The 19,660-nt window shown below is 39.4% G+C and overlaps 2 protein-coding genes across 11 annotated transcripts in view; one reads left to right on the forward strand and one right to left on the reverse strand.

Annotated features, from left to right (window-relative positions):
* The window catches only part of PPM1E (protein phosphatase, Mg2+/Mn2+ dependent 1E), a 197,984-nt gene extending 190,404 nt beyond the window's left edge, over nucleotides 1-7,580 (forward strand). The window contains exons 7-8 of one of the 4 annotated variants that reach the window (XR_013825143.1): nucleotides 2,159-4,862; nucleotides 6,335-7,580. Coding sequence is in view for 2 of the 4 variants with exons in the window: in XM_079906088.1 (XP_079762214.1) it covers nucleotides 2,159-3,219 (1,061 nt within the window). In the remaining 2 variants the exon portion in view is untranslated. Of the gene's footprint in view, nucleotides 1-2,158 lie in introns of all 4 variants that reach the window. The other 3 variants (XR_013825144.1, XM_079906088.1, XM_079906087.1) reach the window with 3 other exon arrangements.
* Nucleotides 1-19,660, reverse strand: part of TRIM37 (tripartite motif containing 37) — a 155,670-nt gene that overhangs the window by 18,620 nt on the left and 117,390 nt on the right. The gene's annotated exons all lie outside the window — the stretch shown is intronic.

Below are 19,660 nucleotides of genomic sequence, written 5' to 3' on the forward strand. Positions count from 1 at the left end.
GGGACTTCCCTGGTGGCGCAGTGGTTAAGAATCTGCCTGCCAATGCAGGGGACACAGGTTTGAGCCCTGGTCCGGGAAGATCCCACATGCCGCGGAGCAACTAAGCCCGTGCGCCACAACTACTAAGCCTGCGCTCTAGGGCCCGTGAGCCACAACTACTGAGCCCACACACCTAGAGCCTGTGCTCCGCAACAAGAGAAGCCACCGCAATGAGAAGCCCATGCACCGCAACAAAGAGTAGCCCCCACTTGCTGCAACTAGAGGAAGCCAGGGCACAGCAATGAAGACCCAACACAGCCATAAATAAATAAATTAATTCATTAATTAAAAAAAAAAGAAAAAGGACTCCTGAGCAGAGTTCAACTCTGCTTAGAAAGTAAATAACACTTAACACTTTAAAAATACAACGCTTTTCAACTGCTTCTCCCCATGAGCCCTTCAGATTTATGATCCAAAGTTGACAAGAGGCACATGTTATCTAGCATATGGAGAGAGAAAGTTTTAGACAAAAGGATGTTGCCATTTCTACAATGAAATGGAGAGTCATGCCCTCCCACCAAATTTGGGGGCAGAGTGTCATGAATTTGACATCCAACAGTAGATCAGGTGAAAAGCCAGAATTCTGGCAGCATTTTCTCTGTGCAGATCTTTGTATGTTCTGTTCCAACCTAACAGTTGCAGTAGCCTTTTAATTGAAGCACTAAGATTTTTGGGAACAGTATGACTCAGAACACATTTATTTTTAGAGTTGGAATTCAGAAAATAATGATAATAATACAGTCAGGTGGAGTAGGGAATGGGGAAATTTAGTAAAGTGGGTTGGTGGAGGACACTGAATCCTCAGTGATTGGAAGTTTTGTTTTTGTTTTTTGGGTTTTTTTTGCGGTACGCGGGCCTCTCACTGTTGTGGCCTCTCGCATTGCGGAGCACAGGCTCCGGACGCGCAGGCTCAGCGGCCATGGCTCACGGGCCCAGCCGCTCCGCGGCATGTGGGATCCTCCCGGACCGGGGCACGAACCCGTGTCCCCTGCGTCGGCAGGCGGACTCCCAACCACTGCGCCACCAGGGAAGCCTGATTGGAAGTTTTAATTAGCTTTAACAGGCTACTGGGAGGTGCCATAGTATAGCAGTGAAGTTGACGAAATCAAAACCATACTTGAGGAAGATGGTTCTGGCTACCTTAGTCTGTGAAAAAGACTAGTTTCTTACTTTGTAGATAAACTAACCCAGGTAATTAAATATTAAGTAAGTATCTGTTGTTCAGGGTGTCCCGTCATGCAGCCTGCTCGATAGGGTATGTGGCCCACAGTGGTTCTAGCAGAGTTATCCATAGGGTTCCCATTGAGCTTTTTGGGCCTATTTGAGGATTAAACAGGGATGTGAAATATTGGAGAGAACTTTACTTGGGTAGAAGGGAACCTATAACAGATATCAGAAACAGTGACAATATGGCCACATCGTTTAAGTAAGTATATGTAACTTCATTTTATCTTCCCCTAATCAGATAGTTCAGTTTTAGTACAATAAAATGGACAGTAATTGAAGAGGGTTTGTAAGTAACAAGTGCTAAGATCCGGATGCAGGCAGTCTGACTCCAGGGCTTGCATTGTTAACCACTAAGCTATATGCTACCACTTTAAGAATGATAAAGCATTTTGTAAAAAAAATTTTTTTTAAACTACTGTTTGCCAATGAATTATGATACCCTAAACTAGGAACTATTGCTCAATACTCCATGTTTTTTATGTAAAGAAGTAAATGAGTATCCCTTGTAGTAATGTTATTTGGTTACCCAACAGGCAAAGGACCTGTTTGCTAAGGCTCTCTCCAAGTACTAAAGGAAAACAACGAATATAAACAAGCAGGGGATCTGGAAGTGCTCTGGATCTGAAAGTTCCAGAATGCTCTGTAGATGATGAATTATCTCAGTAATCTGGTGACAGAAACCTAGCTTAGTTGGGCCCCAGGTCTCCAGTCTGTTGCCACTCCAAGCACCCAATATTCAAGTACAGATTACTCCCTAACAGTTACCTCTGTGTCTTTGCTGATACTGTTCCCTCAACAGAGCACCCTTCTCTGCTTAGGCCATTTGAGCTGGGCATAAACGTTTTTACATGCAAGATAGACCAAAATCTGATGTATTTTCTAATGCCCACAGGAGATGCTGAACATAAGCCATATATCTGTGGGGATGCAGATTCTGCCTCTACTGTTCTGGATGGAACTGAAGACTACCTCATTCTGGCCTGTGATGGCTTCTATGACACCGTGAACCCTGATGAGGCAGTGAAAGTTGTGTCTGATCACCTGAAGGAGAATAATGGAGACAGCAGCATGGTTGCCCACAAATTAGTGGCATCAGCTCGTGATGCTGGGTCAAGTGATAACATCACTGTTATTGTGGTATTCCTGAGGGACATGAACAAAGCTGTAAATGTTAGTGAGGAATCAGATTGGACAGAGAACTCTTTTCAAGGAGGGCAAGAAGATGGTGGGGATGATAAGGAGAATCATGGAGAGTGCAAACGCCCTTGGCCTCAGCACCAGTGCTCAGCACCGGCCGATCTAGGCTATGATGGGCGTGTGGATTCGTTCACTGATAGAACTAGCCTGAGCCCAGGGTCCCAAGTCAACGTGCTGGAAGACCCAGGCTACCTAGATCTCACACAAATAGAAGCAAGCAAACCTCACAGTGCCCAGTTTTTGCCGCCAGTTGAGAGGTTTGGTCCTGGTGCACCAAAGAAAGCAAATTTTATTAATGAGCTAATAATGGAGAAAAAATCAGTTCAATCATCATTGCCTGAACGGAGTGGTGCTGGAGAGTTTCCCTCTTCTTTTAATTTGGGTTCAACAGGGCAGCAGATATGCAGAATGGAGAGCTTGTCTCCTGTTTGTTCTAGGTTGGAAAATGAACAGTTCAAATTCCTGGGAAAGAGAGTTTCTAGATTGTATCGTTTACACTACCACTACTCAAAGAGGCGGCACGGATTCAGATTTAATCCAAAGTTTTATTCTTTTCTCTCTGTTCGAGAGCCTTCCCACAAAACAGGCACTAGCCTGTCCTCACTTATTCGAAGTGGGAAGAGAAATAGGATGTTAAGAAGTTCTCTGCCATGGAGACAAAACAGTTGGAAAGGGTACAGTGAAAACATGATGGGGAAGCTTAAAAAGAGTAATGCTATTCCATACCCAGCTCTTCCCTGGAGTTTTAAAATATAATAAATAACCTTCTCTTTAAAGTAGGCTAGCTAGCTCTCCCCCAGTAAAGACATCACTATCAGAGTAGAAACAAGGTAGACATTTCTGAAATATTGTGTGCTTCATTATGAGCCATGGATGGCTCAACTCTTAAATGTAAATAGATCTCTAGGAAACTCACTACAGTGTTTTCAGTCTAATAAAAAAGTACTGGCGGTTTCACTCGCAAAATTATACACCTGGTCCCAGTGACGTGTCTCTGTACCTACGTACCACCCCCACCCCATGACCCTTTCACGTCACTAGTGGAAGCTTGCAAGTTGGTTATTTCAGTCAGGAGATACAGTGTTGAAATCTCACAGCAGGTGAAATCTGTTCTGATGTGCCTAATAGATCTCTGGAAAACTTAATGCAGAATTAGATCTAGTTGGGGAATGTTCCTCAAAAGACTGGGGACTATAAGGGAAAGCCCCTCCCCTTTTTTGGTAGGTAAAAGGCTAAAAGCCACATGGGTTTTAACTGGTAACAATGAAAGTAGAAAACTAGTGTAAAAATGTCATATTCTCAGACTTGTGAGGTGGTATATAGTCAAACAGATTCACTAATTTTTTCCTGTAACATAGAAGACCAACAATGAAAATTTTTTGAATTAAAAAGTATTTCCTAGGGCTGTAGCTATTTGGGAGTTTCATAACCTGTTATGGTGCTTTTGACGGAATTATTATTATTTTTTAGAAGACTGCTGTCAATTGGTTTTAACCTATGATGCTAATGTGTTTTTCACTGTACCTTCATCTCAGGAGTAAAACTTCTTTAATGGAGATGATTTCAGGTACAGATATACTAGAATCAAGTTGCCATTTTAAAAGAAAATCAAATAGTATTTCTATTTTTTTCTGCTTTTTTTTTTTTTTAAAAAAAGTTCAGACAGCAAAGGTATGTACTACGATCAAATAAAAAGTGGTGTTGGAGAATGAAAAATATTAGTTTTAACTTCTATAAAATTGTTTCCCCCAAGGGAATGAAATAATTGGTGTGGAAGAGGCTGAAAGTACTGCCTAAAGTGAGCCCAGAGGCCAAGTGCAAAGGAGAATGCAGATTACTGCAGCTGAGGTCTGTTCAGTTGTAAATTTGAGTCCTGCAGCGTCAGACCAAATAGTATACGTTTCTCTTTTCAATATTTATTTACATTTGATACTCTGAAATTGTCTGCTTTTTGTCATTTCTACAGTTTCAAGTCAGAACCATATCTGCAACTAGAGGCGGCAAATAAACTAATAATCAGATTCATTCAGTGAGGCAGCCTGATCCTTTGAGAATCGTGTCTCCACGTGACATTTTACCCTCCCCCAGTCGAGCATGGAGCAGCCACGCCAATGCACAGGAGCTGCCTGCTGCAGGGCTCACTCCCTCATACTGTTGGGAGGTGCTAAATGCTCTTGCTGGGAAACGTGCACTGAGCAATCCTGTTTTAACATAATACTAACACACTAATTACTTTATGTTCCCCAGACTCATAATGGAGGACTAAGATTCCTGGATCTTAAAAACAGAGGACTGCAGCGTATTTTGGGGTGCCAGTGTAGCTATATCAAACAAATAAAAACAGATTCACTTTAGCAACAGATTGATAATCTACAGATCTTACTTTTTAAAGTTTGGATGTAAGTAGAGATTTTCAGTATTCGTTTTCCCTTATTTTGAAGTCATTTCTTCTCAAGTCTTGTGACACATGGCTGAAAAGGAGGGAGCACCCATGGCTCCAACCGTAGTACCAGAATCTTTTCACCATCCTGATGCTTTACCCCCATACATGGACCTCACTCACATCTGTCATTTTTGGAAGCCTAGATCTTGTTAACAACCCATCAGGTGCAGTGTCAGTTTCAAATCAAATTATCATCTAAGGAAGCAAGAAAACAGAGGCAGCAGAACACTGGTATATATTATAGCCCAAAGCACTAAGCTAAGTTAAAATTTTTTTAAAGATTTTTCTATAGTTGTCTATTGCTAATGATTTTGATCAGAATAAAGAAGGTGAAAGGAAATAAGGTACAAATGACAGGTTTTTTTCAGTGGGGAAAAATGGATGAAATTGGGACTAAGAGACCACATCTTTAAGGGTCTGAATTTTGTAGGTGTAACTACATAAGCAGTGTTAACTCCATTTCTGATACCAGTAGCCCTCTAGAAAATAAAGCAAAGTAGTTCTAGTGTGGTCACGTTATAAGCCAATATTGTGAAAAAATAGCAACTACTATTCATTTGTTCACGACATGCATATTTATAGAATAGTTAGGTACCACTTGTAAGGTAAGTCCTTTAAAATTCTATAATACATATTAAAGTAGTGGTTATTGGTCTGATATATACTGCTCTTGGTTCTATAAACTAGATAAAAAGCAGTGCTTTGTGAAATGCAGTGTTATATCTTAATGCCACTGGTGATAGAAAGTAGTTCCCTTCAGTTCAAATCCTGTGCCCTCATCTGCTGCTTGCTGACGTAAGCAATAAGTCCCCCCTCTTACTAATGGTGTCTACACATTTCTGTAACTTGTATTTAATGATGGTGTATCTGGTGATTGTAAAAATATTAGACAGATATAAAAGTATATAATATATATTAACCGTTAATGCTGAGGTACAGTCTGAATTACGTGTCTTGTACTTTTATTCATTGTGTAATTTAGTGATGGTGGAAGTTCTACATTCAGTCCTTAAGATGGCAGTATCCCTTTTACAGTTTAACATGATCTGCATCAACTTGTTTGCTTGCTCAAGTTTTGTTAGAATAGGAAATAATAAATATAAAAAAGAAAGTGTAGTACTGGTTAGGGAAACAGACTTCAAGTCACTAACTGAAGTCAATACAAACTCCTTGTACATTCACTGTGAGTTTCAAAGGGAATCAGTCCCTAATTTAAAGGTTTCCTTTGTTCACTTTCTGGATGTGTACTTTTGAGGGATATCTGAGGTTAAGCAACATTACAGCACCAAACACTGGGGCTATTAATCCCATTTAGGTCTGTACTGAAAAGGATGGTGGAAATACATGTATATAACTTTTCTTTACCTAAAAGTGCCATCCATTGTCCTTGAATTAATACAAAGTTACTGTTGCATTTAATTTAACTAGGAGGATCCTCGAAAGTTAACACCTTTTCCAAGGACAATGTCAACAATGTCAATGTCAACACTGAGTCTGATTCTGACCACATTTATAGTGGTACTACAATGTCAACGTGGTGGTATAGTGTCACACTGCATCTTCATGACAACCATACTCCTTTGTTGGAACACTGTGCCAGTAAGAAGCGCAACATCCAACGGGCAGATGAAATGATGCATAAAGAAGTTAAGTGTTTACAGATACAACTGCTGTGGTTCCAGTACTTCCTTCCCCATCAAAGGCTTGCTGAGGCTTTGTGAGAAAGTGATCTAAATTATTATTTTAATGTTTGTTTAAACATAATTTGTTCACTCAGTGATCATTCACACCGAAGCAATGCCATAAAAGTTTTGGTCATACCATAATTCAGGAGAATTAGTCTTTGGATCATAAATTAGAAAAAGAAAAGAACATGCTTCTTTTCACCTTTTAAAAAATCACATGACGGTAAAGGACAGATACCCACTCTTCCGTTCTGACCCGTGAATAGCTTAAATGCTTTTTTCCAAAACAAGATACTTCCAGTGTTATGACTATTTCCCAGAAATGGTACTGTGTTGAAAAATAATTGTTACTTCCTCTAGCAGCATTTTATCTTGTTTTAAAGACGACTATATTGTACTAATCAGAAAATATGAACTAAGATAGGGAGCTCCAGACTGACACAGCAGTTGTTCTGGAAAAGGAAAATACTCTGATAAACTTTGATGTATGAAATAACGTACAGACACGTCAGTGTTACCTCTTACTCTAGGTGCTCTTTGGTGAGAGACAGGCTTTGTTCTCTTGTTCATGACATTTCTCTGCAAAGAATTCTCTATGGAGTGGAGCAAATGAAGTGAATCATTTCTTACCAAGCAAATTTATCAATTTATAAATCTTCTCTACAGCTCACTTTTGAGTTCAGTTGTAATCATGAGTGATCCTTCATATTTTATTAAAACTGTTCATTCAGGTAAGAAGTATGTTGAAATTTTGCCAATATCTTAATAAAACCCAGCAACTTAAAACCACTAGGCATTTGTCTTTTTTATTCAAAGGAAGGTTATTTCGTGCTGGGATTTAGGGTGATTCCCTCAGAGCTGAAAAGAAAATCCTGAGGTGGCAGTTTTCTAAACCTCTTAAAGTGGGAACATTTTAAAAAGAAAGTTTGCTAAGTGCTGCTACAACTGTTATTCTCTCCCCAGAAAATCCAGAAGAGATATAGCTCATCTTAACACGTTTCCCCCATCAGTTTAAATGTTGGGGGCAGCGGGTTATCCTAAAAGAGATGAATGAGGAACAGGACCTGCCAACGGCTAAGTGCTGACTCCTCCAATCTCCAACTACTTTATTCTTCATACTCTGCGTCCAGCCCAAGTTCTTGCCTCTCCCTTAAGTCTTTCCCCTTTTCGTTTCAAACTGGAAGAAAGGAAATAATCAGGTGAATTGCGGCTGAAAGTCTGTCAGGAAGAATGCTTTAAGAGAGTAACAGGAGATAAAAAGAGAAAGAAAGGACAACGTGGGGGACAGAAATAAAGCTGATAAAACAAGACATCTCCATCTAAGGGAATGGCATTAAACCTGAAAAATAAGTAAGTAAACCTAATCAATACACTGCATTCTTACCCTCCTCTCCCCACCATTAATTCCTAGAAAATTAATTTCATAGTTAAAACAACCTTAAACTCCTAATTACTTAAATTCATTCAAGTACTTAGTATGACTCTATATAGACCCCCAAAGAAAGAATAATTGAGAAAACAAAGTGAAGGTCTGCAAGAATCATGTATTTGCAAGAGTTTGCTAAAGCAGGGAATGAAAGAAAAGCAATATTATGATAAGTATTATTTATACTTGAAAAAAATCCCCTATTAGTATTCTTAGTTCAAAAGGAACATGCCTTTCTGAAGCAGTAGCACACAGCAAGATATTAAGCAAACCACTAAGTATACTGAACTCATTTGAATTTAATAGAAATTTATCTAAATTACCAAATTATCAAGTATGATTGCCTGAAATAAGGTGTTTAATTGTTCATTTCCTTTTTCCATTACAAGTTTGTCCTCTGTCATTTTAACAGCAATTAGTAAAGAACACGCTTCTATTGCACTTTAGGAAAACCTACTTCTGCTTGGCCAAGGAATCATCTCATGGAAGATCCTTTTTAATTTATATTTCAAACAAATCTAATTCCTCTCTGAGACCCAAAACTGTTAAGTGGTGATCAGGAGAAAAGTGCTCTCGCCCTGAGCAGCTGAGTTTAGCATCCCTCTTATGCTGAGCCTAAGACCCCCAGTCATGAAACCTCCAGATGAGATGTGCCCTGCTTCATGGTGCAAGCAGGGGCCCTTCACACACAGGTTCTGATTTTTCTTATCCTGCTTTAGGACTAGGGAAAAAATAAATGTGAAATATGTTAGGAATTATATGTATTTGGAGAAACCATGTTTCAAATGAGTAACTGGAATTTAACCAAAGATGAAAAAGTTGTCCCTGCCAGTTGTTAACACTGGGAGATCCTGGAGCTAGGGCATTCAGGGTGGGCAATTAAGCCAAATAAGAGTTGCTGTGGGATCAAATGAAACTGAATGGCAGGGAGGCACATAAGGAGACAGACTTAACTGCCCTGCAGGACTCAGGCAAGGGCTCTGGCTGGGCAGAGGCTCTGCAGGAATGGAAGAGAAGACTCTCTGTAATAGGAAAAAACACATAAATGTGCCAAGTGGAGAAAAAGGTTTTTAGAAACAGAGCAGTCCATATAATTTATGTCCCAAACTATACAATGACAGATGTCACCATTTGCTCTTAACCCTCCCTAGACAGAATTTTAAAACCTCTATGAAACTTCTATAAGACTATGAAGCCATGTATGGCTATATGTTAATATGGGAACTAGCGATAAATGAGGGGAAATCTAAAAATATCACTATGAAAGAACTAAGAGGAACAGAAACACACGCATGGCTCTTTCAGTTTTGTACTTCCCAAACTTTTCTATAATCTTATCACCTTTATAATTAAAAGAAAAATAAAAAATTCTTTTGGATAGAAAACTAAGAATGGCTCATTACTTTCTGAATTGTGAATGTGAAATTAATTATGCTTATGTTTTTAATTCAAAAAATATAATTATATATATTTTGAAAACCACAGTACTTCCAGCTTCCAATTCTGAAATGTAGAGCTAAAGGGAATATTGCTTCCACCCTTACAAAAGAAAAAAAATAAATAAAAGTCCAGATTAACTTCAAATTATGACTTTTTTCAAACCCATCAGAGAGCTGAGGTTGCAACTGGCCCAAATCTAAAGAGGGGCAGGCACCTGCCTGGAAAGACGAGCCGTCGGCACTCGTTTACATAGGACAGCTATAAGCAGACACTGGAAGAAACTGTTCAGCATGAGTTAGTAATGAACTGGTGCTGACAGGACAGTGGGAAGTCCTGGGAGCTGCAGAAATTAGTGGAGTCTGCACTCTCTTGCAAACTCTACCAGGTGCTCAAAGAAAAGACTGGAAAGGGCCCTAAGGGTCAACTGTGGTTCAGACCCAGCAGTGGGATGTGGGAGAGTCAAGAATCAGACCTTTTCTCCCATCTCTCCTACATAAATGTTATTCTATGGGGGAAAAGGGCCACAAATGCTGCCACCCTTAGGGTACCTATGAAACGTCACTGCAGCTGATGAAAGGGAACAGGGGAGAAAAACCCTACTCTTGAGGAGGCAGGAATATCACGGGGCCTACAGCTAGCTGTGGAGGGGCAAGTGTATCAAGACACAGTAACCCGAAACACACAGTGCCTAAAGCTTCCCCTTAATCGGAGAATGTCAGTCCTTCCCCTGCCTCCAGTCAAGCTTCAAATAACAACACTTCTGGGAGAAGGACAGGAAAGCAACAACAGCATCAGAGACTTAACAACTCTCTGAGGCACAGTACAAAGGGAAGCCCTAAACTCAAGGTCGGAAGAGACACTGCTCTGGTAATCCATCCCCAATCAGGAATGCAATGTATTGCTATAGGAACTTGAAGCCACTAAAGTTAATCACAGCAACCATGAACCTCAAACCAAACACAACTTCTAACTAGATTAATTCAAATTCTGCAGTAAAGGTCTAAGCAGCAGGAAAGGCCTGCCCATTTTTAGGCAGAAAAACCATTCATCAATCTACTGCCCTACACAAAATGTGCCGCTTTCAACAAAATACACAGATGCATCTGAAAACAAGAAAAGATGTGTTCTTAAGAGTGAATTAACCGGGGTGGTGGGTACTGGCAGGGAACCTGCCTCTCCCAGGTTCTCTCCAGGTGGCCTCCCCTCCCAGCCCCTCCTTGGGGACCTTTGTAACTTGAGCCAATTAAATTTGAGCTTGGTGGGAATGTAAACTGGTACAACCACTATGGAGAACAGTATGGAGGTTTCTTAAAAACCTAAAAATAGAGCTACCATATGATCCAGCAATCCCATTCCTGGGCATATATCTGGAGAAAACCATAATTCGAAAAGACACATGCACCCCAATGTTCACAGCAGCACCATTTACAATAGCCAAGACATGGAAGCAACCTAAATGTCCATCAACAGAGGAGTGGATAAAGAAGATGTGGTACGTATATACAATGGAATATTATTTAGCCATAAAAAAGAACAAAAGAATGCCATTTGTAGCAACATGAATGGACCTAGAGATTGTCATACTGAGTGAAGTCAGAGAAAGACAAATATCATATGATATCACTTATATGTGGAATCTAAAAAAATGGTACAAATGAACTTACTTACAAAACAGAGTTTCAGATGTAAAAAACAAATTTATGTTTGTAAATAGAAAAACAAATTTATGTTTGTAAATACCTACACAGTAGGTCCTTAATTAGTTACCAGTGGAGAAGGGGGTGGGGAGGGATAAATTGGGAGATTGGAATTGATATATACACACTACAATATATAAAATAGATAACTAATTAAGGACCTACTGTATAGCACAGGAAACTCTACTCAATACTCTGTAATGACCTATATGGGAAAAGAATCTTAAAAAGAGTTAATAGATGTATATGTATAACTGATTCACTTTGCTGTACACCTGAAACTAACATAACATTGTAAATCAACTATACTCTAATAAAAATTTTTAAAAAAACATGAACTCCAAAAAATAAACAAAAACAAAAAAACCACACACAGAGTGAAGTAACCATCAGAACCAGAATCTGATATGCCGAGGATTTTGGAGCTGACAGAATTTAAAATAACTATGGTTAATATGTTGTGGAAATGGTGGGCAACATGCAAGATCATATGGGTGTTTTCAGCAAAGAAACAGAAACTATAATAGAAATACCAGAAATGAAAAATACTATAACAAAGATGATGAATGCCTTTGATGGGCTGATCAGTTGATCTACCATTGCTGAGAAGAGAATCAGAAAATTTAAAGATAAGTCAATAAAAATTACCTTAAGTGAAACACAAGAAAAAGAATGAATGAGTAACAAAAGCAAAATAAATCCAGAACAGAACATATAAGAGCTATGGAACAGTACCAGTCTAACATATGCATAACTGGAAACCCTCATATGTTGCGGGTGGGAATGCAACGGCAGTGCCTTCTGGAAACTCGGCAGTTTCTTATAAGGTTAAGCATATACCTGCCACATGACTCAGTGCAATGAGTTCTGACACCAACGACCTGGAGTTAGGTTAAACTTCACAGGTTAAAGGCAAAGTCAGCCACAAGACTGCTCTCACTTCAGATACCAGCTGCAAGTTTGGGGTCCCCCACCAACCCTCCCCTAGGTGTGATTATTCACTAGAACAACTCACAAAACTCAGGAAAATACTTACAATTCCAGTTTTATTATAGCAAAAGGATACCAGTCAGAACCTGGCAAAAGGAGAGACACGTAGGGTGAGGTAGAGGAGGGTTCCAGTGTGAAGCTTCCTTGTGATGACGGCACGTTACCCTCCCAAAACATCAATTTATGACAGAGTACTGCCAACCAGGGAAGCTCAGCTGAGCTTCAATGTCCATTACATAAGCATTACTGACTCACTAGCAATGAGTCTAAACTATTCAGCTGATAACATGTGACTCAGTGGCCCAATCCTCTAATCACATGGTTAGTCTTTCTGGCACGGCCAGTCCTTATCCTGAGTCATCTCATTAACTAAGCTATCAGGATCCACCATAAGTAACATAGACACTCCTATCGCTCAGGAAATTCCAAGGACTTAAGAGGCTATGTCCCCAGAACCAGGGACAAAGGCCAAATTCCTTATTACATACCCAGCAATCCCACTCCAAGGCAAACATTACCCTCTTAGAGAATGACAACTTATGTTCACACACAAAAATCTACACACAAATGTTTATAAGGTTCATAATCACCCTAAACTAGAAATAACCCAAATGTCCTTCAATGGGTAAATGAATAAATCGTATACATCCATACAGTGAAACACTATTCAGCAGTAAAAAGGAATAAAGTTCTGATTCACACAACAGGGTGGACGTCTACGCCTAGAGGGAATGCCAGACAGATACTTGTTAATTGAACCCCAGAGGTTTACCTCAATGGACCGTGTGAATTTGTATATGCTGCATATTTCTTTTTCTTTTTTTTGCAGTACGCGGGCCTCTCACTATTGTGGCCTATTGTGGCCTCTCCCGTTGCACAGCACAGGCTCCGCGGCCATGGCTCACGGGCCCAGCTGCTCTGCGGCACGTGGGATCTTCCCGGACCAGGGCACGGACCCGTGTCCCCTGCATCGGCAGGCGGACTCTCAACTACTGCGCCACCAGGGAAGCTCATTTCTTACTATTTTTAAATTCACAAACAACAATACTTGAGGTGAGCTGGAGCCCAACAAAACAGACAGGACATGATTTTCTTCATCACAGGAGAACTGCTTTTGAGTACATCCTTTAGCTGCCTACAAGTTTGTTTTTTTTTTCATGAAACCTGTTATCAACTTTAATTATAAAAATAGAGAATTTTATGCCAGGAGGGCAGTTACAAACCATTTCTTTAGAAGCTTACATTTTTTGCTTTTCAAGAGATAGACTTTATTCTTAATATAGAATCAGAAATCAGAATATGGTACAAATGGCTTGGGTTTCTAAAATATATGAGAAGATAATATACCAATTAAGTTCAAATAATTTTCCCTACAAAATTTTTGTGCAACCATAAAGAAATACCTTCAAAATCTCCTATAGCTATAACAACCAAAAATAGTCCTGCTGACACAGTGATCTCAAATTCCACCAATGTAAAAGGGTCTCAACCAATTCTCAATTCATCCAAAACAAGGGCAGCACTCCTAATTGCTTTTATACATAACTTGACAGCGTAAGAAAAGCCAAATAAAATACTCAAGATCCAAAATGTATTATGGTTCAAATATCCCTATGCCATTATGGGGAATCCACTGACTAAAAAGACCTCAAGGTCATTAAAAATAAGAGTAAAGGTTAAGAACATTTACAATTTAAAAACAAAAAACACAATGGATACTTCCCCCAAATAAAGGACAGAAGGACACCTCAAAATGCTATTCTAGGAGATGGTTCAAAATGGCGGAGTAGAAGGATGTGCTCTCACTCCCTCTTGTGAGAACACCAGAATCACGACTAACTGTTGAACAATCATCGACAGGAAGACACTGGAACTCACCAAAAGAGGTACCCCACATCCAAAGACAAAGGAGAAGCCACAATGAGACGGTCGGAGGGGTGCAATCACAATAAAATCAAATCCCGTAACTGCTGCGTGGGTGACTCACAAACTGGAGAACACTTAGAACACAGAAGTCCAGCCACTGGAGTGAAGGTTCTGAGCCCCATGTCAGGATTCCGAACCTGGGGGTCTGGCGATGGGAGGAGGAATTCCTAGAGAATCGACTCTGAAGGCTAGAGGGATTTGATTGCAGGACTTTGACAGGACTGGGGGAAACAGAGACTCCACTCTTGGAGGGCACACACAAACTTGTGTGTGCATCAGGACCCAGGGGAAGGAGCAGTGACCCCAGGGGAGACTGAACCAGACCCACCTGCTAGTGTTGGAGGGTCTCATGAAGAGGCCGGGGGTGGCTCTGTCTCACCGGGAGGACAAGGACACTGGCAGCAGAAGTTCTGGGAAGTACTTCTTGGCGTGAGCCCTCCCGGAGTCTGCCATTAGCCCCACCAAAGAGCCCAGGTAGGCTCCAGTGTTGGGTCGCCTCAGGTCAAACAACCAAGAGGGAGGGGACCCAGCCCCACCCATCAGCAGACAAGCGGATTAAAGTTTTACTGAGCTCGGCCCACCAGAGCAACAGCCAGCTCTACCCACCACCAGTCCCTCCCATTAGGAAACTTGCACAAACCTCTTAGATAGCCTCATCCACCAGAGGGCAGACAGCAGAAGCAAGAAGAACTACAATCCTGCAGCCTGTGGACCAAAAACCACATTCACAGAAAGACAAGATGAAAAGGCAGAGGGCTACATACCAGATGAAGGAACATGATAAAACCCCAGAAAAACAACTAAATGGAGATAGGCAACCTTCCAGAAAAAGAATTCAGAATAATGATAGTGAAGATGATCCAGGACCTTGGAAAAAGAATGGAGGCAAAGATTGAGAAGATGCAAGAAATGTTTAACAAAGATCTAGAAGAATTAAAGAACAAACAAACAGAGATGAACAATACAATAACTGAAATGAAAAACACACTAGAAGGAATCAATAGCAGAATAACTGAGGCAGAAGAACGGATAAGTGAACTGGAAGACAGAATGATGGAATTCACTGCCATGGAACAGAAAAAGAAACAAGAATGAAAAGAAATGAAGACAGCCTAAGAGACCTCTGGGACAACATTAAACACAAAAACATTCGCATTATAGGGGTCCCAGAAGGAGAGAGAGAGAGAGAAAGGACCCAAGAAAATATTTGATGAGATAATAGTCGAGAACTTCCCTAACATGGGAAAGGAAATAGCCACCCAAGTCCAGGAAGCACAGAGAGTCCCATACAGGATAAACCCAAGAGGAAACACACCAAGACACACAGTAATCAAATTGGCAAAAATTAAAGATAAAGAAAAATTAATGAAAGCAAGGAAAAATGACAAATAACATACAAGGGAACTCCCATAAGGTTAATAGCTGATTTCTCAGCAGAAACTCTAGAAGCCAGAGGGAGTGACATGATATACTTACAGTGATGAAAGGGAAGAACCTATAACCAAAATTACTCTACCCAGCAAGAATCTCATTCAGATTTAATGGAGAAATCAAAAGCTTTACAGACAAGCAAAAGCTAAGACAATTCAGCACCACCAAACCAGCTCTACAACAAATACTAAAGGAACTTCTCTAAGTGGGAAACACAAGAGAAGAAAAGGAACTACAAAAATAAACCCAAAACAATTAAGAAAATGGTAATACGAACATACATATCGATTATTATCTTAAATGTGAATGGATTAAATGCTTCAACCAAAAGACACAGGCTTGCTGAATGGATACAAAAACAAGACCTATATATGTGCTGTCTACAAGAGACCCACTTCAGACCTAGGGACACATACAGACTGAAAGTGAGGGGATGGAAAAGATATTCCATGCAAATGGAAATCAAAAGAAAGCTGCAGTAGCAATACTCATATCAGATAAAATAGACTTTAAAGAATGTTACAAGAGACAAGGAAGGACACCACATAATGATCAAGGGATCAATCCAAGAAGATGATATAACAATTATAAATATAGATGCACCCGACATAGAGGCACCTCAATACATAAGGCAACTGCTAACAGCTATAAAAGAGGAAATTGACAGTAACACAAGAATAGTGGGGGACTTTAACACCTCACTTACACCAATGGACAGATCATCCAAGCAGAAAATTAATAAGGAAAGACAAGCGTTAAATGACACAATAGACCAGATACAGTTAATTGATATTTATAGCACATTCCATCCCAAAACTGCAGATTACACTTTCTTCTCAAGTGTGCACGGAACATTCTCCAGGATAGATCACATCTTGGGTCATAAATCAAGCCTCAATAAATTTAAGAAAATTGAAATCATATCAAGCATCTTTTCTGATCACAATGCTATGAGGTTAGAAATCAATTACAGGGCAAATAACGTAAAAAACACAAGCACATGGAGGCTAAACAATACGTTACTAAGTAACCAAGAAATCACTGAAGAAATCAAAGAGGAAATCAAAAAATACCTACAGACAAAAGACAATGAAAACATGACGATCCAAAACCTATGGGATGTGGCAAAAGCAGTTCTAAGAGGGAAGTTTATAGCTATACAAGCCTACCTCAAGAAACAAGAAAAATCTCAAATAAACAATCTAACCTTACACCTAAAGGAACTAGAGAAAGAAGAACAAACAACACTCAAAGTTAGCAGAAGAATAGAAATCATAAAGATCAGAGCAGAAATAAATGAAATACAAACAAAGAAAACAATAGCAAGGATCAATAAAACTAAAAGCTGGCTCTTGGAGAAGATAAACAAAATTGATAAACCATTAGCCAGACTCATCAAGAAAAAGAGGGAGAGGACTCAAATCAATAAAATTAGAAATGAAAAAGGAAAATTTACAACAGACACCGTAGAAATACAAAGCATCATAAGAGACGACTATAAGCAGCTCTATGCCAATAAAATGGACAACCTGGAAGAAATGGGCAAATTCTTAGGAATGCACAACCTTCTGAGACTGAACCAGGAAGAAACAGAAAATAGGAACAGACCAATCACAAGTAATGAAATTGAAACTGTGATTAAAAATCTTCCAACAAACAAAAGTCTAGGACCAGATGGCTTCACTGGTGAATTCTATCGAACATTTAGAGAAGAGCTAACACCCATCCTTCTCAAACTCTTCCAAAAAATTGCAGAGGAAGGAACACTCCCAAACTCATTCTATAAGGCCACCATCACCTTGATACCAAAACCAGACAAAGATACTACAAAAAAAGAAAATTACAGACCAATATCACTGATGAATATAGATGCAAAAATCCTTAACAAAATACTAACAAACAGAATCCAACAACACATTAAAAGGATCATACACCATGATCAAGTGGGATTTATCCCAGGGATGCAAGGATTCTTCAATATACGTAAATCAATCAATGTGATACACTATATTAACAAACTGAAGAATAAAAACCATATGATCATCTCAATAGATGCAGAAAAAGCTTTTGACAAAATTCAACACCCATTTATGATTAAAAACTCTCCAGAAAGTGGGCACAGAGGGAACCTACCTCAACACAATAAAGGCCATATATGACAAACCCACAGCAAACATCATTCTCAAGGGTGAAAAACTGAAAGCATTTCCACTAAGATCAGGAACAAGACAAGGAGGTCCACTCTCACCACTATTATTCAACAAAGTTTTGGAAGTCCTAGCCATGGCAATCAGAGAAGAAAAAGAAATAAATACAAATTGGAAAAGAAGAAGTAAAATTGTCACTATTTGCAGATGACATGATACTATATATAGAGAATCCTAAAGATGCCATCAGAAAACTACTAGAGCTAATCAATGAATTTGGTAAAGTTGCAGGATACAAAATTAATGCACAGAAATCTCTTGCATTCCTATACACTAACAATGAAAAATCTGAAAGAAAAATTAAGCAGACACTCCCATTTACCATTGCAACAAAAAGAATAAAATACCTAGGAATAAACCTACCTAGGGAGACAAAAGACCTGTATGCAGAAAGCTATAAAATACTGATGAAAGAAATTAAAGATGATACCAACAGATGGAGAGATATACCATGTTCTTAGATTGGAAGAATCAATATTGTGAAAATGACTATACTGCCCAAAGCAATCTACAGATTCAATGCAATCCCTATCAAATTACCAATGGCATCTTTCACAGAGCTAGAACAAAAAATCTTAAAATTTGTATGGAGACACAAAAGACCCCAAATAGCCAAAGCAGTCTTGAGGGAAAAAAATGGAGCTGGAGGAATCAGACTCCCTGACTTCAGACTATACTACCAAGCTACAGTAATCAAGACAATATGGTACTGGCACAAAAACAGAAACATACATCAATGCAACAAGATAGAAAGCCCAGAGATAAACCCAAACACCTATGGTCAACTAATCTATGACAAAGGAGGCAAGGATATACAATGGAGAAAAGACAGTCTCTTCAATAAGTGGTGCTGGGAAAACTGGACAGCTACATGTATTAGAACACTCCCTAACACCATATACAAAAATAAACTCAAAATGGATTAGAGACCTAAATGTAAGACCAGACACTATAAAACTCTTAGAGGAAAACATAGGAAGAACACTCTTTGACATAAATCACAGCAAGATGTTTTTTGATCCACCTCCTAGAGTAATGAAAATAAAAACAAAAATAAACAAATGGGACCTAATGAAACTTCAAAGCTTTTGCACAGCAAAGGAAACCATAAACAAGACCAAAAGACAACCCTCAGAATGGGAGAAAATATTTGCAAACGAAGCAACGGACAAAGGATTAATCTCTAAAATATACAAGCAGCTCATGTGGCTTAATAACAAAAAAATAAACAACCCAATCCAAAACTGGGCAGAAGACCTAAATAGACATTTCTCCAAAGAAGACGTAACAATGGCCAAGAAGCACATGAAAAGCTGCTCAACATCACTAATTATTAGAGAAATGCAAATCAAAACTTCAATGAGGTATCACCTCACACCAGTTAGAATGGGCATCAACAGAAAATCTACAAACAACAAATGCTGGAGAGGGTGTGGAGAAAAGGGAACCCTCTTGCACTGTTGGTGGGAATGTAAATTGATACAGCCACTATGGAGAACAGTACGGAGGTTCCTTAAAAAACTAAAAATAGAACTACCATATGACCCAGCAATCCCACTACTGGGCATATACCCAGAGAAAACCATAATTCAAAAAGACACATGAACCCACCCCAGTGTTCACTGCAGCACTATTTACAATAGCTAGGTTGTGGAAGCAATCTAAATGCCCATCAACAGACGAATGGATAAAGACAATGTGGTACATATATACAATGGAATATTACTCAGCCACAAAAAGGCATGAAATTGGATCATTTGTAGAGACATGGATGGATCTAGAGACTGTCATACAGAGTGAAGTCAGTTAGAAAGAGAAAAACAAATATCGTATATTAATGCATATATGTGGAACCTAGAAAAATGGTACAGATGAACTGGTTTGCAGGGCAGAAATTGAGACACAGATGTAGAGAACAAATGTACAGACACCAAGGGGGGAAGGCAGCGGGG

This window comes from Stenella coeruleoalba, assembly GCF_951394435.1.
Source record: "Stenella coeruleoalba genome assembly, chromosome: 19".
Taxonomy (NCBI): domain Eukaryota; kingdom Metazoa; phylum Chordata; class Mammalia; order Artiodactyla; family Delphinidae; genus Stenella; species Stenella coeruleoalba.